Genomic DNA, 24,187 nt, shown 5'->3' on the forward strand with positions numbered 1-24,187 from the left:
GGGAAAAGTACCTGGATCGTGTCTTGACCTTTTAATTTGAATTTGACTGTTTTGAGCCCCGAGTTACCTTGCTCTCTCCCTCTCTCCTGCATGTCCCCCCTCTCCGCCCCACTCTCCCCAAGAGTTACAGGCTGGTTCCCGGGTAAACAAACCCCGTTCTTTCTAGAACCCCCCACCCACCCTCCTCCACCCCTCTCCTGCCCCTGCCGCCCCCGGGGCGCTTCCTTTGTTCGCTGGGAAGGGCTCCGGCGCCCCTACCCCGAGGCGGCTGCTAGGTGGCGCTGTTACTCCACGCTGCGCGCTCCGCCTGCCAACAACTTGACCCCGCTTACGTCACGGCCGTCTGAATCATCAAGGCCATTTTCAAATCCCATTGGTCTAGCCGTCACATGGTGAGGACCGAATGCGCGGATAATTATGGAGCTGATATTTCCCCCCCTCCCCTTCTTTTCCCTCCCGCCCCTCCAACCGCCCCCCCTCCCGGATGGGGAAAAAAAAAGATGTCAGCTCCTCCGCTGTAGTATTGCTCCTTAAAAACCCCTCTCTCTGAAAATGACATGCCCTCGCAATGTAACTCCGAACTCGTACGCGGAGCCCTTGGCTGCGCCGGGCGGAGGAGAGCGCTATAGCCGGAGCGCAGGCATGTATATGCAATCTGGGAGTGACTTCAACTGCGGGGTGATGAGGGGCTGCGGGCTCGCGCCCTCGCTCTCCAAGAGGGACGAGGGCAGCAGTCCCAACCTCGCCCTCAACACCTACCCGTCCTACCTCTCGCAGCTGGACTCCTGGGGCGACCCCAAAGCCACCTACCGCCTGGAACAACCTGTTGGCAGGCCGCTGTCCTCCTGCTCCTACCCACCTAGTGTCAAGGAGGAGAATGTCTGCTGTATGTACAGCGCAGAGAAGCGGGCGAAAAGTGGCCCCGAGGCAGCTCTCTACTCCCACCCCCTGCAGGAGTCCTGCCTCGGGGAGCACGAGGTGCCGGTGCCCAGCTACTACCGCGCCAGCCCGAGCTACTCAGCGCTGGACAAGCCGCCCCACTGTGCCGGGGCCAACGACTTCGAAGCCCCCTTTGAGCAGCGGGCCAATCTCAACCCGCGCGCCGAACATCTGGAGTCACCCCAGCTCGGGGGCAAAGTGAGTTTCCCTGAGACCCCCAAGTCCGACAACCAGACCCCTAGCCCCAATGAAATCAAGACCGAGCAGAGCCTGGCGGGCCCAAAAGGCAGCCCCTTGGAGAGCGAAAAGGAGCGGGCCAAAACCGCGGACTCCAGCCCAGACACCTCGGATAACGAAGCGAAAGGTAAGGCTGCCTGGGCCGCGGCGGCCGGGCTGGGACGCTCGGGTACTTGGTCTTCGTGGCCGGGGCGGGGGCAGGGGGAGGGTTGGGCCGAGGAGGCCCTGGACAGTCCCGGGAATGCGATCCCGGCTTGCGACTCGTGTCCGCTGAGCGCCAGGCTGGTGGCGCGTCATTTGGCTAAGGAAGGTAAGCGGCAGAGTGGAAGGGCCCGGCCGCCAGCGGCCGTGGGCGCAGAGACCCGGGAGTGGTGCGCACCGCGGGCAGCCTGCGGGCGCCTTGTGCTGCCTAGGGCTGATGACGGCTCCCGGGCGCTTGCTGGCTTTGGTTTGCTTGCTCTACGGTGGTGGCTTGGGGGGCTGAGGTCCCTCGTTCAGGTCAAAGCTTGCAAAAAGCTTAAAATGGCGATCTTGGGCCAGGGACTGGGGAAGGCTTAGGTAAAGGGGGATTTCGCTTTACTGAGCTTTCCCAGTTGAAAATTGTTTCCTTCGAAGCACGATTTGTTATTGTTTGTGAGTCTGATTTGTGTGTGTGGTATGGGCTCCTGCGGTTTGAGCATGGCCGGGGGGCCTCGGGCAGCGGGGGCTGGGGCGGAAAGAGGTGGAGGTGAAGGGCTGAACTCCACGTCCCTCCCTCCCCCAGACGCCTGGCTAGGGGATGGCGTTGGAACAGGGCATTTGGAATGTTGTTAGTTTCTTGTCTCCCCTGTAAAATTTCTTTTTCTAGTTAAATTTAAAAACGTATTTTTTCGTTCTTTCCCAAAAACAGTTTACAAATGAGTGGTTGGGAATTTTCTGTGTGCGTGGCAAGCGGTTTTCTCCTGAAAGGGAGTGTTGCTTTAGTTGGATTTCATTGTGATTTCGGCTGGAGAGAGAAAGCCTAGTCAGAGTTCAAGCTCAGGGTTCCAGATTCATTTCTGCTGCTGGAACTGGGGTCCTCCAGGACCTTTCTCTGACACCTGGAGAAAGAATGTGGAGGAAACGGGAGCAGTGGAGGGAACCTGAGGGGACCTACTTTCCTTGAAAAGTTGAGCAAAAATCATCCGGAAAGGCCCAGCCTGGAGGAGAGGAATAAACCTGTGTCCCCTGCCACTAACTACTGGAGGCTGTGAATAAGTGGGGCTCATTGGACACAGAGGCAGATGAGATCCTGAGAGCTGAGCAGCCTGGGGGTGGCCGGATCTTGTGGTGCTTTGTATATGGATACGCGGTGCACACGCATGCCTGGCAGCGACCTGTGTCACACACTCACACACACATGCCTCTCGCATGCTTTGCGCACACTCACGCATGCCCCTAAACGCGTGCGCGCGCGCACACACATACACACACACACCCGCGCGCGCGCACACACTGTTTTGGCGGGCAAGGGCAGAGTCTTGCCCTCTTGGGTCTCCTCTGCAAAGGTGGCCTTGGCAAATCAGCCCATAGAGACCCCAGCAGAAGATGTGCACCGGTGTGTTCATGAGGCTGAGGGAGAGAGTGAGGTACCCACACCCAGGAAGGCTTCCCTGTGACACATGTGCTGCAGGAAAGCTTAATTTTGTGTCCTCTCCCCAGATCCTGAGCTTTGTTGGGAAAGAATTTCAGGGTAGGAAAAGCTGCGTCCTATCCCCACCAAAAGCAAAGTCAAGGTTAGCAAGTCCACCTCCTAACTCAAACTGCCCCCATTCTGGTAGGCTCCCTTTTTCTCTTGCCCTCCTCCACAACAACCTAAGCCCACCTAATCCCTCTCAGTCTGCACTTTGCCTGTGCCCTTCTTGCCTCCACTCCCCCCCATATGGTGTCTCCACCAGGCCAGAAGCGAGAGGGCTTTTAGCCAGACTTCCCTATTTGTAATTTCTCTCTCCCCCCAAAACCCAACAATCCCAATGAGAAAATAAATAGGGCAGAGTTAGATGTGGAGAACATTTAAACAATTTGGCAAGAGGCTGCAGGTGCAGAGGTGGGAGCAGAAGTAAGGACATTCAGATGTCTTAAACTATAGCCTTAAGTTTGCCCCTTTTTTTTTTTCTAGTGCCTCTCAGTTCCAAGGGCCCCTGCCTCACTCCCCATCAAAAGAGGATCCAGGAATCTGGCAATTCCATTTGGCAAAGCAGGGGGTGGGGTGTGTGTGTGTGTGTGAGTACAGAGCCATCAGCAACCACCTTTGCTGGGTGCCCTTGTTGGGTCTCTGGACTCTGGGTTTTTTTTCCCTAGAAAGGATGGCCAAGGGCTCTCATGCTGCTTGAGGAACAAGACTGGTCCATTTCAGCAAGAATGTACCAAGGAAAGAAGCTGTCAATAAGATAATGGGAATTACATACTCTATCTATATCATCTCCTTCTATCAGTAGACACATGTGTACGTATCGGTATAGACATTTGTGTAAGAGTGCACACCTCTACAGGAATACACGTGCACACACAGGCATTCACATCTATATAGACTAGATGGAGACTTCCAGGAGGCTGCATTTCCTCAGGATATCTCTCTCCCTTGACCTTAGGTCCTATGGCTAGGGCAGTTGTCTGAGGACCCCTCAGCATGCCCCAGAGCGGTTGCCCCTGACCTCTGCTGCCTTCACAAGCAACCCTGCTTCAGCTATTCACACCTGGGGGAAATGTCCAGGAGAGGAAGAGCTGGCAACGGGAGATTGAAAGGGGCAGAGTTGCTCTGTGGCACTCTTCAGGTGGGAACAAGGGCTGGGGGTCTGGTACAGGGACAACTGCAAGGGCCTCTGGCCACAGGGACTCTAAGATGATGTCCCTCTGTCCCTCCACTGAGTTGAAAGGGGTCAAAGCTCTCTGGGAATCGCTCTGGGCAGCAGGGTGGACTCTGCAACCCCGTCTGGGGCCTGGGAAGCACTTTTCCTTCCAGTTGGATTTTTCCAGAACTGGAATGGAACAGAGAGGAGGGAGGGCCTGGTGAGGTTGAGCACATGCCCGCCAGGGTCAGTCAGTAAGCTGAGAGAGAGTGGGAGTACTCAGAATCTGCTAGGTCAAGGTGGATTGGGGTCACTTAATTAATAAATGCTCTGAGGCAAGACCTTTCTGTCTTTCCCGGTGGAAGTCTAGACCCCAAAGAAATTCTAAGAGCCCTGAGCCCAAGAACACCCCATCAGCCAGGCCTGTGGGGTAAGAACAGCTCCCCTCTGCTCCCTCAGCTGCCCCCACAGCAGACTGGCAAAGGCTGCAGAGGGCAGCGAGGGTCTGCCTCTTCGAGGGATACTTATGTAAATAATGTTATTTTTAACAGAGGAGATAAAGGCAGAAAACACCACAGGAAATTGGCTGACAGCAAAGAGCGGAAGGAAGAAGCGGTGCCCCTATACTAAACACCAGACGCTGGAATTGGAGAAAGAATTTCTGTTCAATATGTATTTGACGCGAGAGCGCCGCCTGGAGATTAGCAAGACCATTAACCTTACAGACAGACAAGTCAAAATCTGGTTTCAAAATCGCAGAATGAAACTCAAGAAAATGAACAGAGAGAATCGGATCCGGGAACTGACCTCCAATTTTAATTTCACCTGAGCGCGCGGCCTCCCCTCCCCCTCCCGTTTCTCCCTGCTCCTTCCTTTCCCCGCCCCTCCTCCCTTTGTGCCTGGTGCTATATATTTTTTTTTCCTCCCTGAGTATAAATGCAACGCGCCTGCCAAAAAGGCAAAGACCTCAGACTCTCCTTCCAAGGGACCTATGGTTTGTGCTGCGAAGATGCCTCCACCTAAAGCATGAGAAACGGGGTGCCGGGGTGTGGTGTGCCCGCATAGATGAGGGTGGGAGTGTGGCTGGTGTGTGTGTCAACCCCTCACTCACCCACGCACTTACACACACCATCCTGTCCTCCATGCAAAGTTAAGGTCGAACCCACCCGATCACAGGGGGAAAAAATCAACCAGAGAAGGTCTGTAATCTCGCAGAGCACAGTCAGAATCGCTCCTTCCTTGCTGCATTTCCTTCTTAGGATAATAGACGTTTTGAAAAGTTCAGCTAGTGTTTGTGTGTTTGTCGTAGCGCCCAGCGCCTCCACGAAACCCTCTCCGTGTCTTTACCTCCCAGTCGCTCTGAGAATCTGCTTGAAGTCTCGTATTTGTACTGCTTTCTGCTTTTCTTCCATTCTCCCAGCACCCCCCACATTCCCCCGCCACTGACACCTCAGAAATTCCATCCAGAGGAATACAAAAAAATTTAAAAATTAAAAATAGAACATAGTGAAGCAAAGACAGACGCCCCCCCCCCTTAAATATCGCCCTGTCCCTGTCTGGGAGTTGTGTTATTTAAAGATATTCTGAATGTTGTATCTTTTGCATGTCGCTTCCTTAATGGAGAAGAAAATCCTAATAAATTTCCAGAACCGTAATCCTCAAATGGGTGGTTTTTTGTTTTTAAGTGTTTTTTAGCAACACCCCCCCACCCCAAAAAGAGGCTGAGTGTGTGGATGTCTGTGTTTTGTGTTTGACTCATCTCCTAGAGCCTTTCTAGAATGTCTCTTGGCGGGTTTAATGTAAGTGAGAGACCATAACGTTGATTTAAATATTATCCAGGTGACCACAATAAGTCAAGGTCATAAAACAGTAATGTCAGGACGGTCTTGGTGCGCGCGAGAGGTGGATTTTATGATCTGCAAATATAATGTGGTGCTGCAGTAAAAGATGCATTTAAAGGTGACTGGAGGAGGGAAAGAGGCAGAGAGCAAACTGCAATCTTGAGGAGCAGACGGATCTGATTGCCTGGGGTGCTGGGCCAGGCGCACCCCACCGCTGCTGGGGGAACCCCAAGAGCCCCCCACCTATCCAAAGAGAGGAATAAACTTAACCGCCGGAGGGGGACGAGGAGCTCAGCCAACCCCCCCCCCCCTCGACAGCAGCAGCAGAAGCCCGGGCAGAGGCTGGAGGAGGAGGCGGCGACAAGGTAAGAGAAGCGGTTTCTTGTTCTTCTCTTGGCGGCGGAGTGGGGACCAGCAGTGTCCCCAGGTGCCTGGCGTGCAGCGGGCACAACAAGGAGGAAGGTGTTTCGGGCATCCGAGCTTGCTGAGAGCCCAGGCTTGTCTTGTGGCCGCTCTCACAGCGGAGGGCAGTGGCCGGGAGCTCCCTCTCCACCCCTCCCCGACCCGTTGCCGTGGGGTTCGGCGGGTAAAGGGGTAAATTGGTGGTTTTTGGCTTCTTTCGTGGCACGGGCACTTAGGGTCGCCTCGAGGTCGACACATAGATGTAGGTGTCGCTCTGTCTGGTCCTCTGCTGGGGGAAGAAGAGGGAGGGTGGGCGAGAGAGGGCTGGAGCTTGAAGCTTAGGTTTCCTGCTTTCTGCTGGTTTGGATCCGAGCCTTATTCAAGCTCTCTCGGTCCCCACACTCTCTGGCTGTGGGGTTTTGCCAGGCAAGTGGTCTGATTGGAAGAGGCTCTGGAGCACAAGCGCCTTGGTTCGGCCACCCATAGAGGCAGGGAAGCAAAGCAGAGCTGAGACAGGGAGAAGACCAGAGGGAATCCAGGAGGAGAGCCAGTTGGACAAGACAGGGGACCCAGCTCAAGAGTGGAAGGACACTCCAGCTTCCCCCAGGGCCAGGGCCAGAGGCAGGGGAATAGCTCCACTGCGGGGCTGGGGGCGGGGCGGGGGTTTGGCGGCTGGAGGTCCCATTTCACCAGAGTTTCCCTAAGCAATTTGCTTAGACCAGAGGCTGTTGAGGCAGTCAGACCCCCTACCCACCCAGCCACCCAAAGTCTACTCTCTAGTCCTTAGGGAGGTTGTGGGGGCGGAAAGGGGGACGGGGCTGAATTTCTTCCTTCCCCAACCCCCTTCCCTTCTCCTCCCGATAGATGCAAAGCCGATCCCGCCCTGCTCGCTCAGCTGATCTGTGGCTTAGGTAGTTTCATGTTGTTGGGATTGAGTTTTGAACTCGGCAACAAGAAACTGCCTGAGTTACATCAGTCGGTTTTCGTCGAGGGCCCCAGTCCACCTACCCTGCTCCTTCCCTCCCCAGCGGGACTGCCCCACAGCCCCCTCCCAGGTAGGGCAAAATGGGTACAGACTGAGGAGGACAAGCTGTGACTGGGACTGCAGGACAAGTCTGGGGAGCCCCGCTTCATACTGTCCACTCCTCAGCCTGTCCCAATCCCTGTGACTGAGGGAGAGGAGTTTCCCCAGGAGCTATTGTTTCCTGGGCCCAGCTGATGGAGACAGACAAAGAAAGTCTAGCCAATTCCAAGGAAATTGAGGAATTTGAGTAAGAGGTGGCTTGGTGGGCCCTCTCAGTTGGGCAGCAGGGTGGGGCAGGATCAGAAGGAGAGAAAAGAGCACAGAAAGAGAAGGGAGTCTCTGGAAGGGCTAGCTTCTCTCACCTGCCAACCTCCAAAGACAAAAATCTACCTCCAGTCGGCTGGGGCTGGAGCTTCTCCCTAGACAAGTGGGGTGTCAGGGGGGGCTCCCAAGAGTTGGGGAACTCTGAGCTCCAGCTCAGCCACCTCCCCTTCCCTTTCTATGGCTCCATCCCCATGAGAAGAGGATATTTAGGGTGTTAGTAGGTTAGAGAAAAACCATCAAGTCCAAGTAGAACCCCCACACACACACACACCCTACTGGGAAATATCAGGGCAGGAACCTGGCTCTAGTTTCGGTCTAGCTGTCTGTGGCCCATAGGCCTTGGTCTGTTGTGTCTGTGGCTGTCAGGCAGCTGCTTGTCTTTGCGCTCTGTGGAAATGTCTGGGTGAACGGAGGCTGCCAGCGTCCACCATTACCATATTGTTGGGAAGGTTGTTGGCGGATGCCAGGGGGAGGAGGGGAGGATAATGGAGTAGAGGAGAATCCGAGCAAAGTGAAACTTTGCAAAGCTTCTTCCCTTCCTTTCCCTACCTGGCCCCTCAATTCTGGCCCTGGTCGCTAGAGAGAAGGCTCTCAAAAGAGGCTTCTCTACCTGTGGAGAAAAATGAGAGGGGGGTCAGGGAGAATGGGGAGATACACCCCTGTTCTCAGAGAGACTGGGAAAGAGAAAGCCAAAAGGAGAAGGAGAGGCTCCTGGTTCTCTTACTTTGGAATTATTATGATTATTAAAGTATTATAAACTTTGAGACAGGGAAATAAAATTACATCCCTGTAACAGAATATATACATGGAGTTCTATTTTCTCACAGTGGTCTGCTGGAGGGATATATCTAACCTTGTATATGAGTGTGGGTCCCTTTTTCTATATGTCTGTCTTCTCCAGACTCTCTCAAAGCCCTAGTATATTTTTACATGCATACTTCGTGTATTTCTCTCTCTCTCTTTCTACAAAGAGTTTTCTTTGGATCCCAGGGAGGCTAGAGGAGAAAATGGGAATAGAGCCTTTCTTCTCCCTGAGTTTGTTAGTCTTTCTGTCTATCCCCCAGCCCTTTGTGGGGGGAATATAATCTCTTTCCTTAAAGGAAAGTGCTCAAATCTCTCTATGGCTCCCGGGGAAATAGGGAGGTTTTCAGAGAGGAAGGCCAGCTGGTGCGAGGCAGGCAGGGGCTCCCCTGGTTTGGGAGCCCCTAGCAGTCTCTGAGTTTTCAAGCTGTCAGAAGCACAGGGCCAGTTGGAGTGAAGGGAGTCCCAGGCAGGGGCGGGGTGCTCAGGAGTGCCTGGCTTGGAGAGAGTGTCCCTGATGGGCCGAAATTCACCAATGAACGACTTTTGCCCTTTGGGTCTCTCTCTGCCCCCATTTCCATTTCAGAGTCCGTGGGCTTATGGGGGGGTGGCCACAGAGCCATGAGTGTGGGGTGTCCCCCTTCTCAGATCCTGGGGAATGGGCGAGTCCTCACCCCGCCAAGGTGAGGGCCAGTCTGCTAGCCAGAGTCCACCCCCACGGCCCTGGGACCCCGTAGATTATGGCTAAGGCGATGGTGATTATTTATTCGCTTCGCTGGAAGGGAGTCTTTAGAAGAAACAGCGTGAAGAGGAGGGAAAAAATTATCTCTCTCGTCTGCGGATATTAAGATGGATTTTTATTTCTTAAAGGACCCTCCCCGCCGAGAGCGCATAAGCGTAAACTTAATATATGCTCCGCAGCCCAACTCCAGAAATCGCAATAAAAGTTAAAACCTCCCCTACTGGTTTTTTTTAATTATGATATGGGAAAGAGGAGCAGGATTTATAGAGCTGAACTCCCGGCGTGTGAGTGTTTAAGACTTGCGGGAGACGGAGGAAAAGGCAAGAGCTCGTCAAGGAGAGCCTTGGTCTCTGAGATATCTTGCCGGCTGCGGGGGCTCCGGCTTAGCCCCGCCGATCTTCTGTGGCCTCCCTGGGACCTTGGCTCCCCGGCTCCCCGGGACCCTCCGCCCAGGCCCACGGCCTTGCCTCCGCTCGGAGATGCAGCCTTTCTCGGGAACAGGTGAAGGGCAGCGGCGGCTGGGGACTAGGGGGCTGCGGGTGGGCACTGGGCTTTGTGTGGGTCCGGTGCAGGGGAGAGGGTTTGCAGTTGGGGGCAGGGTCGCGGCCCGAGCGTGGCCCGGCGGACGCCTTGGCTAGGAGGGTTGTCCGGCCCGGCTCGAGAGCTCGGACAAGGTGGATTGTGTGTGGACTTTGGCCGCAGACGGAGCAGAGCGGGCTCCGGGGCGGAGGCCAGCCGCGAGGCGGGCAACCGGATGTTGAGTCTGTAGGAAGGACCTTGAGGTCTGTTTGGTGTTTGGGCTGCCGGGGGGCGGCGGCCCAGAGTGTGGAGCGCGCAGTGCGCGGGGCGCGGCGGTCAGCGTGGGCGAGGCAGCAGGCCCCGCACACCTCTGCAGCTGCCCGGCCGTGTCCAGGGCGTCTGCACAGAGGCTGGTCAGTGGTCAGAGCATGGAAAATAAACGCGGTTAAAGGTCTTTCTTTCTTTTTTCACATAAGAGGTCCTTTTCTCTCTCTCTCTCTCTCTTTCGGAGATACCTGGATTTGGTCCAGAACAGGTTGCCCGCGGGAGGGCCCCGCGAGCGGCAGCGCGCAAGGGAGGGAGAGAGGGAGGGAGGGCAAGAAAGAGGGAGGGAGGGAAGGAGGGCGGGCAGCGGCGGCTGCGGTGGCCGGGGCTTCCCTCCCCCGGCGGGAGGCGGCTGCCAGGCATCTGTGGCCGTGGGGAGCCGAGGAGCAGGTAACGAAGGCGCTTCCCGAGGCGGGATTGGACCAAGCCAGAGGGACCGAGTCTTCCGGGTCTCTGCCCAACGCCCTGGAGGGGAGAAAAGGTAGGGAGATCGGCGCCCGCCCGGCCTGGCGGAGAGGCCTCGGGAATGTTGAACCTGTATTTGATTTTAGGCTCACACTCATGTTGTGGGTCTGTCTGCCTCCGGAGATGCGGTTTGTCTCTCTGTCTGCCTGAGACGTCCCAAACCCTAGGCTCTCCTTCCAAAGGCTGAAAAAAATCGGGAAATTTCGTCGGAATGTGTACTTTCATTCATTGGATTCTCTGCAACTCAGCGGGGCTGGCTGCTGCGCCCCCAAGTTGGAAGGGAGCTTTCGTCCAGCTTTCTGGATGCCGGATCCTCTGGTTCCCTCCGCCATGGGCTGAGTTTCCGGCTCCAGGTTCGCGGGTTGCCCTGAGGTTTGAGGCCAGACAGCTCCTAGTCTGGCAGGGAGGGCGGGGGAGAGACTAGCGGCTCTGGCCCCTTAATTGTACTTCGGACCCGTATTGTCTCTCCTTTCGCCACCTCAGCTTCCTCAGTCTGGGCTCCAAAGTCACTGCAAATTTCCTTGCGACACACATCACACAAAGATCAGGTAACAAGGCTCCCGGAGCCACGGAGGCTTCAGGCAGAGAGCACCCCCAGTTCTGGGGCCGCTCCTCCCTCAGCCACTCCCCAGGCTGGGAAACCAGACCCGGTTGGGGGAGCCGGAAATAGCCCCGTTTGCTGCGGGGCGGCAGGGCGGGGGGCCGGCGGGAATGCAGGCCGTGGCGTTGAGAGGGCCACGTTCACAGGCCCTGGGGGTTTCACTCCTGCTGGGCTTAGGGGCCTGACTCCTGGCGTGTAGGGATCCCGGATACCCACCTGGGGTGGGAGCAGGACGCGGTCTCTCCTCGCGGCGGGCCAGGAGAATTCAGTTTCTGCTTCCAGCGCAGGCCTTAGCTAGGAGGAGTTGTGTGTGGGTGTGTTTTTCCCAACAAAGAGGGATCAGGAGCGAGAAGGGGGGAAAGTAGAGGGGAACCGAGGAGGGGGCGGGGAGGGGGAGAGGGCAGCCGAGAGGTGAAATGAGCCCATTTCAGGGGGAGAAGGAAAATGAAAGCAAATGGAGCACGGCCTCCTCCGCGCGGGCGGGTGCCGACGAGCGGGCTCCCTGCCTGCGGCGGCTAGGGACCGGGAAATGCCTATTTTAAATTTAATCCGAACTTGACGGTGTGGATTGAACCGGAGGGAATTTAAATCACTAAGAGGGAGGCACAGGGCGAGGGGAGGGGGATGACTCTAACCTGTCTGTCTTTCTGTCTGTCTTTCCCATGGTGGTGCTATCTTGGTTGTGGTCGCAGCTGTGCAGGTCTGAGGTGATGGAGTCAGGGTGACCCTCCCCCTTAGGGGGTCTCCTCTGCCCAGTGAATTCTTTTGGGGTCGGAGGCAAGCTCTAAGAACCAGAGTGAATGCAGAGCTGCTGGCTAAAGCTGGGGTTCCCCCCACCAACAGGGACTCCCAGTGTCCTCCAGTCCCTGGGGTTTGCCCCATCCCTGCTGAGGAAAATTGAAGGGAGTGGTGGGGGTTGAGAGGGAGTGTGGGAATTGGCAGGAGATTCAGCAAGAGTAGGTGAACCTGGAAAGACAAGCCCTTCTATCGGTGCCCCCACAGCCTTTGTGCCCCCACATCCACAGGCTGGGATTTGGGGGGGGACCTCAATTTCTGCTTCAGAGCCCTGACCTGCCATCCCATCTCCAAATGCAGAGACTATGGGTACAGCCCACAGACAGTTGTGGAACCCGAGGGACCTCGGCCTGGTGAACTCAGGGACTCCCAGCCTCTTCCAGCCCCCCTCCTCATGGCTGCTGCTCTCTGCAAGGCCTAGACAAACCGGGGCATTGGTGGGGAGGGGGCTGTGGGCGAGGCCTGCTTCCTGATCCACAGCTGTGTCTGTGCCTGAGTGGGGAGGGTCTGAATTCACGCTCTCAAACGAAGGCGACATCTCCCATCAGTTTCACGGGGAATTTGATGGCAGCAGGGAGCCCCGGCAGGGTGATCAGGTCTGCCCCGCTGTTGCTGCCTCTGCTGGGTGGGCAAGCAGGGTGGGCAGGCAGCTCCAGAGTTGAAAAGAAGGTAGTGGCCAAAGGGAGTAGGACAGAAAGGGGCATCTGTTTACAGCCGCTGTGTCTGAGGGGCTCTCCCAAATAGTAGAGGCCCATAGGAAGGGGTCTTTAGGGACGCCTTTCTTCTAGGAAAACTGAGGTGGGGGCACATGGGCCCTGTTGGCTGGTGAAGACGCACAGGGAGGAGCGGTGGATGAGACCTTCTCCTTCCTCATGTCTTCTTTGCTCCTTGACTGGAGTGTGGCTCAGCCCCCAGATGCCCGGGGGGCTGCCTGGGCTGAGATGGGGTTGTACATCCTCCAGAGGCCTAGTGTACCCACCCCAGCAAGTCACCCGGGAGGGGCAGGAGAGGAGGCCTCTTCCTCCTTTGTGTCCGGACAGAAGTGGCCGCGGCGCCCGAGCCGGTCCTGCGGCAAAGGCCCGGCAAGCAAGCGGACAGCACAATGCCACGGCTGCTCCCAGCTCGCTCCCTGCCCGTCCCGCCTGCCTATCGCCGCCCTTCCTCCCTCCTGCTTTCTGCACGCCTTCCTCTCCCTGCTCTCCCATCTCTTTTCATCTTGCCCCCCCTTTCCTTTAATTCTCCCCTCTCCTTTTCTTTTTATCTCAATCCTCCGTTTTCTTCTCTCTTTCCTTCCTTCCTTCCTCTCCATGGGCCTGGCGCCGTGTTTCAGTTGTTATGTCTCGGGCTCAGTCTCTCTCAGGCTCTGTCCCCTGATGTCCTCTAGGTCTCTGTCTGGCCCCGGGCCCGCTGAAGGCTAGCTACACGTCTCTGCTCAGTGCTGCCAGCAGCCGCCCCAGAGCCGGGCAGGGTCCCCAGCCGCCAGGGCTGGGGGAGGTGCTGACGGTGCTGGGGATTTGGAGAAAGCCTCTGCAGGGGGACGGGAGGGAGCCTCCTGTCTTTTCCTTGAACTAGTGAGGGAGAATTTTTGATTGACAGCTAACCCGACTCCATCAAGGCCAAAGAGATATTCTGTTTCTTGATGTAATTTGAATTTCCCACGCCAGTCCAGTCCGGGGGAGGGGAAGACAATCTAAGCTGAAGGCGAGGAGGCTGAGGCCCCGGGTTGTCTCTCCCTAGCCAGGCACTTCTCACACACCACCCGTGCGTCGAAATCCCAGCCCCGCTAGACCGAAAAGGAAAGAACCGGAGAGGGGGAGGAGCAGGGACCCGGGAGGGGACTTGGAAAGCTGGGGTCAGTGCTCTGGGCTGCAGATCTACCCTTCCCCCCCTCAACTTTCCTCCCCCCCCTTCCACAACACACATGCTACACTCTCTGGGACACCTCTCTCCAGCCCTTCTCCACCCCAGAGGAGACAGGTCGACAGAGATACAGGAGAAAACCATCCTCCAGCCCCTCCCCCAGCGTTTGGTCCCCTCCTGGGGACAGGAGTGGGAAAGAAGGGCAGGGTCTCAAGTCTGGGAATCCTTGTCCTTCCATGCTGCCTCAGAACCTGTGTCTCAGCCTCAGCTCCTGCCTATTTCCCATAGCACAAACTGGGACTCTTCTCTTCTGACCCTGAAATTGCACTCCTCCTTCCAACTCACTCTGCCATGCCCATGGTGCATCATGTCTCTGGGGGACATCACCTGCCCTTCTCCCTACCCCCCCCCAGCCAAACTCCTTGCCCCCTCTCTTGCACCCACTGAGAATTTCCTGCTTGCTAAAAGCCCACCTTTACCAAACACCATGGGACAGTCTGATGGAAAGCCCAGGGCTGGGCGACAAACCCCAAATTCAAGGAGGAGGGTAGCAACCAACTTATTGGGGGGAGGAATCCAAGTTGTCTGATCTTCCTTACAATCTCACTGCCCCCTCCAGAATTCCTGCATCCGACCCCAAAGAAATTGCTTTCTCCCATCCCTCCGTTGCTTTTTTCCCGTTCCAAAAACAGCCTACAATTTTATTTAATGAAAGACACATTTATGAACAATCAAATGATCCTCATAAAAATTTTATTGAAGGACGTAAAAACAAGCTACTTGCCCACGACCGAGGTCGCTCTCTCTCGCCTTGCCCGCTCTCACCCTGGCTCTCTGCAGACAGAGCCCTGGAGTGACTTCTTTTGGGGGGGCAGGGTGTCGCAGAGATGGAGTTGGGGGCAAAGGAGGATGAGCAGGAAGACGGGACGGGGATGCCCCACTTGTGCTGATCTCTCCTCCACTTCTTCAAGCTGGCAAAGAAAGATAAATAGATATAGACAATAAATTTAAAATAAAGAAGCTTGCATATCTGTGCCAAAGCAAAGAGAAGACTTCTGATGATAAAGGTGTATGAGGTCCGGAGGTCCTACCCCTCCCACACGCAGATCACCTTCCCCAAGCTGCCCTACCCCAGATTTGGGGGGCTGAGTTGGCCAGTGGCAGAAGGACGCTCCCCCTTTCCTTCCTTCCCTCCCTCCACCCCAGCTTCCCCAGTCCCCTCCCACCCTCCCTCCCTCGCTGCTGCTGCTCCTGAAAGAAATACATACATACACACTATTTAAAAACGCATTTTTAAAAGCCACGTTCCGAACTGACAATCGCTGATCTCGGCTCGCGCAGAGACTGCGGGAGCGTCGGGGCCGACAGAGACGGATTACGTCAAGAAATAGTTCCTCCACCTACCTCGGCCGGCCTCTCCGCCCCTGCGGGGCTCCCGCGCCCAGCTCGGCCCTGGGGGTCCGGGAACCCTGGCTTCGGGGACTGGCATTTTCAGCCCATTAAGAAATCCTCCAGGGTGTGTGGGGGTGGTGCGGGAGGTCATCAGCTTATGGGTGGACATGGGGAAGGGGGTGTGCTGATGAGATACGAGTTGTCCTGAGGGGGTGGCCGGTGCCTTGGATCCAGAGTTCCGGACCCCCAGGAAAACGCAGGTCGCGGGGATCAGCCAAGAGAAGGGGGTGGGAGAAGGGGGGGAAAAAAAAGGCAAGAAAAAAAAAAAAAAGCCCCTGCGCATTGATCCGCGCCGTATTTTTGGGTAAATACGATCACGTGGGGGCCGGGGAACCAATGAGCTGCGGGGAAAAGCCTGGAAAAATAATTACCTGCCTTGATTGTTCTGTGAGCAGATAAAAAGTACATATACAGTTCATACAATAATCTTATGTATGTAAAACCCTGTTACGATGTCGGCGACGGGGCCCATCAGTAACTATTACGTGGACTCGCTCATCTCTCACGACAATGAAGACCTCCTAGCGTCCAGGTTTCCGGCCACGGGGGCTCACCCCGCCGCCGCCAGACCCAGCGGTTTGGTGCCGGACTGTAGCGATTTTCCGTCCTGTAGCTTCGCGCCCAAGCCGGCAGTGTTCAGCACGTCGTGGGCGCCCGTGCCCTCGCAGTCGTCCGTGGTATACCACCCGTACGGCCCCCAGCCCCACCTCGGCGCCGACACGCGCTACATGCGGACTTGGCTCGAGCCGCTGTCCGGCGCCGTCTCCTTCCCCAGCTTCCCAGCCGGGGGCCGTCACTACGCCCTCAAGCCGGACGCCTACCCCGGGCGCCGCTCCGACTGCGGCCCGGGCGACGGCCGCAGCTACCCGGACTACATGTATGGCTCGCCCGGGGAGCTGCGCGACCGCGCCCCGCAGACACTGCCCTCGCCCGAGGCGGACGCACTCGCCGGCAGCAAGCACAAAGAGGAGAAGGCCGACCTGGACCCCAGTAAGTTGGGAGCAATTTTCCTTTACAACCGGCGCGGGAGGGGAGGGGAGGCCGGGAGGGGGGGGGGGGCGAGCCGGATTACAGCCCCTCGGAGCAGCGCAGGGAGCGCGGGAGAGGGGCGAGGGCGAGGGGGTGAGGACTCAATAAAAGCGAATTACCTTGGGGAGCTTTCAGGGGCAGGAAGGTCTGAGAAGGGAGCCCAGGGAGCCAGGTTGGGAGAGGGCTGAGGGGGTCTACTCTCTCCCTGGAGCTGGCTTTGATGAGAGACCCCCCACCCCCACCCCACCCCCAGCCCAGGCTTTTTTGGCTCAGTCGCTACTTTCCAAGAAACGCATACAGGGCCAAGGGATGGGGTGGGGGTGAGGTTCATTTTATGGTTTGAGGTGGGATAGGGGAAGAGACAAGGAGGACACTGCGGACAGAGAGGAAATGCCCCAGGGAGAAATATCACCCCCACCTCCCAGCCAGCATGGGGGTCCTCACCCCATCAGGGATTCATTGAACAGAAGGTGCCTGGACTTCTCTCCCCCCCAGGAGCACTAGGTGAGGGGTCTGGGGGATTTCACAACCTGGGAACTTGGAGAAATCAGGACTTCCAGAGTTGGGTTAGAGAAGTGGGGTCCCAGTCTCCTTAAACTTGAGAGCCCTCTTCTGAGGGTCTGCAGGAAAGAGGGTTGAGAACAGGGCTCAGGAATGAGGAATGGAGGGGGAGGCATCTCCTGAGACTGAGAATTATACCCCCCCAACACACACACACACACACACACACACACACACACACACACACTCCCATCAAGGGGACTGGAGCCTTAGAGTATTGCAAAGAAGGGCAGAGGTGGGGGGGGCAGGTAGGAGCTGCTGGGCCAGAGAAAGGGGAAAGAAGGGGAAACAGCAGGGGAGGGGGTGCAGCCCCTGGGTGTGAGGAAGTGTCTGGGGGAGTCCCAGGAGGGGGCTGCAGGAAATCCTTTCCTCCAGCTCCATAAGGGGCCAGGGCCTAATTATACCCCTCTGAAGGCTTCCCTCCTTGCCCTCAGCTACTCCCATAAACCTGAAATTGGAGGCTTGGCTCCTGCAGAGCCTGTCCTGGGGCTGGCGGGAGGGGGGCACTGGAAGCCTAACAGGGAGGCTAAGATATGGGGGAGCCTGTCCCAAGGCTAGCAGCTCTCTGGGGAGAGGAGAAAGTCTTTCCCATTTTAGCATCACTCTGAGAATTCGCCTCAGCAGGGTTGAACTCCGAGAGAGAGACGAGCGGGTGCTGAAGAGGGTGGTGAGGGGCTTAGAGACTCTCAGGGTCAGGAAACAGAACTGCTGAAATTTCAGGACTTGGTCGTGGGCTGGGAGGATGGGAGGGGGCAGAGGAGGAGGGAAGTGGGGAGGAGAGAGACCTCACTATAAAAATAAAAAACAAGAGAGAAGCGCTTATGGGCCTATGAAATGGTTGGGAATTTGGACTTTTTATGAGCATATTCTCGAATTACTACTCTTGAAGCTGAGGACCAGACTGTAGGGGCTTTGATAGCCTTGATTTCCTCTAGTTTGAGGTGCTAGAAATTGAAGGGGAGTATGATGGGGAGAGGGCAGCATGCAAAGGAGACAGGGCGAAAATTCTCAAAGCAAAACGTGTCCAAATTCAGGTTCAATTATTGCATTTGGGGAGCCTGGCTAAGCTTGGGGGTAGGGTGGCAGGGGTCCTGGGCTAGAAAGGGGCTCCACTGACCCCTGCCTGTGTTTGGCCCTCCAGGCAACCCCGTGGCTAACTGGATCCACGCCCGCTCCACGAGGAAAAAGCGGTGCCCCTACACCAAGTACCAGACGCTGGAACTGGAGAAGGAGTTTCTCTTCAATATGTATTTAACCAGGGACCGTCGGTACGAGGTGGCCCGGGTTCTCAACCTCACCGAGCGGCAGGTCAAAATCTGGTTTCAGAACCGCAGGATGAAGATGAAAAAGATGAATAAAGAGAAAACCGACAAGGAGCAATCCTAAACCTTGCCCCAGCCTGCTGCCTCGGCACAGCCAAGGGAGAAACAAAAAATAACCCCGCAAAAATACCCCAACCCAGGCGGGAGAGAGCACGAAAAGAAAAGGAAAGAGCAAGATAGAGAAAAGCCAATCAGCTTTAAAAGAAAAAAAAAAAAAGGAAGGGGAAAAGGAAAACTTGCGATTTGGGAGGGTTCGGTGTTGAGAAATTGGTGTTTTAGAGTTAGTTCTACCCAGCGAGGAGGAGGAGGCGGGGAGAGAAGCCGCGTTCTCTTCTCCCAGCGCAACTGAAATAAATGACACACACAAAAGTGATTTTTCCCCTTCTTTCCCCAGAGAAGCCAGTACTTGAATTGCTATATTTCTATTTTTTTTCTGTATCGTATTTGGTCCGGGCCATCTCTCCCCAGGCCTGGGATGCTCTGTGTGCAGATTTTGTACAAAATAAGACACACACACATACACAGTAACAATTCCCAGCCCAGGAGCTGAGGGGCGAGGGCCCAGACCGTGCTGTAGGCTGGGTCCGGCGGCGCAGGCCGATGCCTCGGGCGTGTGTACATAGCAGTGTTTCTCCTCATCCCCAGCGTCCGTCCTGTAACGTGCTTCTGTTTGTTATGGTAGAACAGCTCTGTGTTAATATATCGAAGTCACTTAAAAAACCAGAAACCCAACTGCATCCAGTTCTCGTTATTTCTCCTCCCTGTGGCTCCCAGGCTGCTGTCGTGGAGGAAGCAAGTGCTCGGTGCCTTTGGGGCCAGCTGGAGCCAGGGAAGGGGCTCCCTCTACCTCGGAAGGGCAAGTGCCTGCCGATACTCTCAGGGCAGGGTGGGGTGGGCGTGAGAGCTCCAGGGGTGGAGTGGAGGCTGCTGAGGCCCTGGCCCAGCTTGTGCCTGCCCTGCCGCCGCCTGTGAGTTTCCTGATAGCTCTTTGGAGTCCTGGGGGGGGGGCATGGAATGAATGGTTTTCCCTGGCTGTAATTAATTGTAATAATTTATGAGTACACGAGATTGGAGGGAAGAGATAGGTGAAGATGAAAGTTGGGTGCTGGGTGAGGGCCCGGGCTGGATTCTTGCCTGTCTGCCTTGGTGCTTCGAGGGATGGCTGGGAGGGAGGGAGGGTGTGCGGTGAGCGGTGAGGGAGAAGGCTGAGCAGGCCTCAGGGAGCAGAATAGGCACTGGGGACTGCGTTGAGAGTAAAAGAAGGGGGAGAGAAGAGGGAGGGAGAGAGGGAGAGAAGGAAGGAGAGAGACAGGAAGTAGAGAGGGAAGAAAGAACGGGAAGGAAGGGAGAAAAGGAGGAAAGAGAAAGATAGCAAAACCAATACAATCAGAATTAGATTTAGTTTCAACTTCCCAGTGCATTCTCAGCTTCTGTCTCACTCTCCCTCTCCCAGTTCTCTTTTCTTCTCAGTCTCTCTCTCTCTCTGGTGGTTTAGTTTGAATGTTGGTTTGGGGGCCACAGGGTTATGCTGAGTGGCTGCAGTGTTTCTGGGGAATGACGTGGCCAAGGCCTGAGGAAACTGGTCAGGGAGTAGCCCGGAGTGGGGTGTTCCCTGATGATGGCGGTACCCTAGGCACAAGGGTAAAGGCTCGCATGTGCAACAGCATATTGGGGCTGGTCAGTTGCACTGCACCCCAGAGCGCCTTCCCCAGCACTGGCCGTTTTCATCTGCTAATCAGAAGCAGACACGAGCTGCTGGGTATGCCTCAGCCCGGCGCCCCCTTTCTCGGAAATCCCCCAATCTGGAAACTATTAAACTCAGACGTCTTGAAATATAGCGCTTTAATATCTCAGGCTGCCCATTCTGGCGAGGGTGCAGGGTGTTGTTCTGAGTACTTGGGGAATACCACCTAAAAGAAAATCATTGGGGATCCCAGTCCTTCTGCAGCTTCCTCCATCGCTTGGCCTTACAGGATTGGTGAGGCCCTTGGAGGGACCAGCCCCCTCCTCATCATTTGAATCTCCTACCCCCTCCTTCCATTCAACACTCCAATATCGGGGGCTGGAGGGAGGTAGGATCCTGGCACAAACATTTTGTTTGGACGATATTTTGAGGGGGGCAATCAAAAGTCGCAAACACTGGTTTTCCCAGTGGTTGAAGCACCCTCTCTTTCCCACTGAAGAAACCTCCACCTTAATTCCAGAAGCAGTTGTTTTCTTGGTCCTTTTGAAGGGTGCTTTGCCTGTCCTTTATCCTCTTTTCCCAATCCAAACTCTCCCCCCCCCCCTTTGGCCATTTCACTGTTCTGGGACCCTGGCCTCAGTTTCGCCCTGGGCGGAGGCCAGGGCACCCACGTCCCTGGGTCCTGACTGCCGGTCCTGACTGCGGAGACTCAGGCTTTTCTCAGCCCAGGCTGCGCGGCCTTTCCGGGCCTCCACCCCGCCCCTGCTCCAAGGCCCTGTCGCCTCCCCTCGTCCGTCAGCGCGGCCTGCTTCCTGCAGCCCGCTCGATCCGGCCTTACTCCGGACAGGAAGGAGGGCCGCAGGGCTCAGGGCTCCGAGGGCCCTGGCGAAAGCGTGAGATCCAGAGCAGGCCCACCCGGCCCAGCCCACTGTTGAGTTCCAGCTCAGCCTTCCGCCTGCAGGTTAGGATTGGATTCAATTTTTTTTTATTTATTACAATTTGTGAATTAAAACCACAACACAAGATACATCTAGGGAAAGAAACGAAAGCTGGGGGGGGGGGGGATGCGGGAAGAGGGGCTAGCAAACGCCCTCCTGCCCTAATCTTCCCCTCCCACCTCTCCTCGGCTCCTTTGTCAGAATCACAAAACCCTAAAGGTTGTTCCACTTGGGAAGGCAGCGGATAGGTATATTTCCGCAGCCCCGAAATGCCACTTTTATGGCGCTGTTTGTCTCCCTGCGCTGGATTCTGAATGGGGCTGAACAAAACAGCAGCGCGGAGCTGGCTAGACGTCTGGGCTTAATTGTTTTATGGTTTAAATAAGGTGGACACTCTTTCCTTTGAAATCGGATTATAGGAATGTTTTGTCTATGGCCCACGGAGAACAGAACCTCACTGGCTGGGAGGGAGAGGTGGAGAGAGAGCGCGCGTGAGGGGGGGGGGGGTGCGGGTTGGGCTACAAACCAGGGGGCAAACAGTCGGAAGAAGGGAGAAGTCAGCGTCCCACCCCAAAGTCCTGCGGGCGGCAGCGGAGTAGGCGGTGCGGAACCAGCGGCAGGGTAAGAGGATGGAGCAGTTTTGGGCGCGCGCCGCGGGCAGGAGGTCGCGGGAGCCTCGGAGCGTGCATCTGCGTGAGCTGAGGTGTTCCGAGCCCAGAAATGCGCCTGAATAGGGGGGAGATCGCGGCAGGTCCTTTGCGCAGCGTCTCTTAATGCGACAAGGGAGGGTGAAAGAAGAAAATAGTGCGAAATCTTTGAGAAGGTTATTTGGAGAGTTTGGAAAACAAAAGGTCAGCGGTCCCGTGGGAACTCCCTTCCGGGGACCCCTCGCTCTCGCACCCATTTGGAAACTCCTTCCTCTCACTTCCCACCTTCGGGCCAAGGCTGGGACCGGCCGGCTCTGTTGGCATTTTCCCGGCCGGACTGCATTGGAGCAAGTGGACGCGAGGTGGCGCTGTTGCTCAATGTTAGAGGCGGTGGCCGTGCCCCTGGTCGGCCTGGCGGCACTGACATTTGAGGCACCGCCCGGAGGAGCGGCGGGGAGAAGGCCCGCGCCCCGGTCCAGACCGACCCCGTTGGCTCTGAGCAAATCAATCCTCTCACCTGCGAGGTGTAAATAAATCGCGAGTGGCGGCGGGAGATGGGCCCTCGCTCTGGTGGCTGGCTCGGGAAGCTCAGGAGGGCGGGAGTCGAAAATAATCGCTTTGCAAAGGAGATAAGCACCAAGCAGGCAGCGCGTAATTAACACAAAAAGGCAGAATGACCCGGACAAACGAACATAAATCCGTGGTACCTAGGAGGGCGGAGCAGGCCTCAGGGCGAGGGACAGAGACGCCCCAGCGAGGATGGCTGCTTGTGGTTCCTTTATTTCCAAGCTCCGGGAGCGAAATCAACCAGATACGTGTAAAAGGAAAAAAGACAATCCAATGGGAAAAAAAGAAAGAAAGAAAGAAAGAAAGAAAAGGTGAGGGACCCCCAAAAGGGGAAATCGAGTCCAGCTAGGGGTTTTGGGACTGGTGGGCTCTCAGAGCAGACGGTGGTGGCGGCACACTCGGGACAGTCGCATTCCAAGACACAAAGGCCTGGAAGAATAGCTCTGTGGCAGGGTTTTCGCTGGACCATAAAATGTCGAGATATCCCCCCACCCTCTAAAAGATAAGGCGCAGGCCCCAGAGCGGATCTGGCCTGCCGAGCCTCCTCTTTCTAGGCAGGAAAGGGAAAATATTTATGACAGTCCCCAGTGACCCAGATGCTGGGAACCCAGAGTCCATCTCCTTCAGCTTGGTACTCTGAGCAGAGGAGGCTCAGAGAAGGCAGGGCTGAAACCAAGGCTGGAGCTTGCTCTAGCAGTGGAGGAGACCCCTGTCATGTCCCCAACTGTCCTGGACCCTAGGGAGACCTGCAGTGCTGGCACAGCGCTTCTCTGACCCTCCCCTCCTGCTGCTCCAGGGCCAGAGTTCTGGGCATTGCAAGTCTAGGCAGTCCTTAATTCAGGTGGAGGTGGGTCCCTCCATATTCAAGGGATCCTGGAAGTGTCTTTGGCTGGGGCACCAGTGACTCTTCTTTGGGAATTTGGCTGAGAGTGGCCATTTTCCCAGCAATTATTTAGATATTAGAGGGACTTGGGGGCTGGTGTTATTCTACTCCATCCTTTCCTGCACTGCCATTCCTTCATCCATCTCCAGAGCTGGGCTCCGGCTGGGGAAGAAAAAGATCTGGTTTTCCAACAGCCTCCTTCCTCATCCAAACCTGAGACCCCAGGATGTGGAAAGAAAATAGGGAGCAAATTTTTTCCTGATGCAAACAGCTAGAGATGCACGTGTGTTTGTCAGGCTTTGGTTCCCTGTGTGCCTGGGCGAACAGTGTCTGTGAGGTGACAGGGGTGCTTCCAGGCATGCATGACAGTTGAGGGAGCGTGCGTTCGATGCCTTTCGGGGTGGGAGGTGACATATCCAGGGTGTGTGTGTATCCTGAGTGTGTCCCACTGTTGCCCTGTGTGCACCAACCTCACACACTGTGGAAGGGGAGGGCTGGAAAAATCCTAATTCCTCTTTCACATTCGTATGCACACAGCACACGTTTTCACAGCTCTCTCACTTTCTCTCTTTTCTGTCTGTGTTAAGCCCCACATAACTGTACATGCTTATGGTGTGAGAAGGGTGCTGATGGACTAAGGTTCTTTTATCCATTGAATTACCTTGAATTTACCTAGTCTTGGGGATGGGGGAGGAACCCCCTAGAGAAACTATGGGTAAATATTTAAAGAGTGTCTGTTGACAGTTCCCATCCACATCCTGGCCTGGGCAGCCTGCCTGGGAAGTAAGGGGTGTAGTGAGGCCAGGGGGCCCCTCCAGGTCGAGCTGGCATGTCCTATAGGGCTAGAGTGTGTGGGGACAAGTAAGAGGCCTGCTCCAGTCTTATCCAACCCAGATACAAATAGTCTCCTGAGAAGAAACATCCTGGATCAGCCCATCCAGAAGTCAGAGACCCGCCAGCTGCCCTGTCCTCTGTCCCCATAAACTGCCTTGCTCTCAGAGCCCCCAGCCAAGCTTCAGGCAGGAGCTGGTGTCTGAAGGGACCAGTGCAGACCCGCCTGGGTCTATGCAGTATGCCCCACCACCAGCCCGATCCTCTACCCAGCAGCAGGGCAAAAGGATCTTAGGGATGGGGAAGATGGGGCGGCTTCCCACCCTGAGGAGGGGCGGGAGACATGGAGGCTTGGGGTTTCTGAAGTACTGGGGGATATGCTGTAGTGATGTGCTTGCCCCTTCTGAGTCCCAGGCTTAAGGACCCCCTGGGGTACCCATCTTTTGGGTTAGGGTACCTGCTGTCTCTTGCTGGCATTCAACAACCCCCCCCAGGGGGAGGGTCTTATACCTGTTGAGGTAACCTGGGTTGACCTGCTGGCTCAGGTATCTCTGTCTGAGAAGAAGGAAAGGGGAAAGGGGAGAGGCACCCT

General features: G+C 56.1%; 3 protein-coding genes across 3 annotated transcripts in view; all 3 read left to right on the top strand.

The window, feature by feature from the left end:
* The first annotated feature begins 543 nt into the window (after nucleotides 1-543).
* Nucleotides 544-4,840, top strand: HOXC10 (homeobox C10). Its single transcript, XM_046012879.1, has 2 exons — nucleotides 544-1,303; nucleotides 4,535-4,840. The coding sequence occupies exons 1-2, from the start codon at nucleotides 553-555 to the stop codon at nucleotides 4,810-4,812; spliced, it is 1,029 nt and encodes a 342-aa protein (XP_045868835.1). The 5' UTR covers nucleotides 544-552; the 3' UTR covers nucleotides 4,813-4,840.
* A 5,518-nt stretch (nucleotides 4,841-10,358) lies between these two features.
* HOXC4 (homeobox C4) overlaps nucleotides 10,359-24,187 on the top strand; it is a 60,093-nt gene continuing 46,264 nt past the window's right edge. Inside the window, exon 1 of the mRNA XM_046011286.1 lies at nucleotides 10,359-10,441. The gene's annotated coding sequence lies outside the window, so the exon portion shown is untranslated. The remainder of the gene's footprint in view (nucleotides 10,442-24,187) is intronic.
* On the top strand, nucleotides 15,586-18,763 carry HOXC9 (homeobox C9). Its single transcript, XM_046011287.1, has 2 exons — nucleotides 15,586-16,123; nucleotides 17,865-18,763. The coding sequence occupies exons 1-2, from the start codon at nucleotides 15,586-15,588 to the stop codon at nucleotides 18,107-18,109; spliced, it is 783 nt and encodes a 260-aa protein (XP_045867243.1). The 3' UTR covers nucleotides 18,110-18,763.

Source organism: Meles meles, chromosome 7, assembly GCF_922984935.1.
Source record: "Meles meles chromosome 7, mMelMel3.1 paternal haplotype, whole genome shotgun sequence".
Lineage (NCBI taxonomy): Eukaryota > Metazoa > Chordata > Mammalia > Carnivora > Mustelidae > Meles > Meles meles.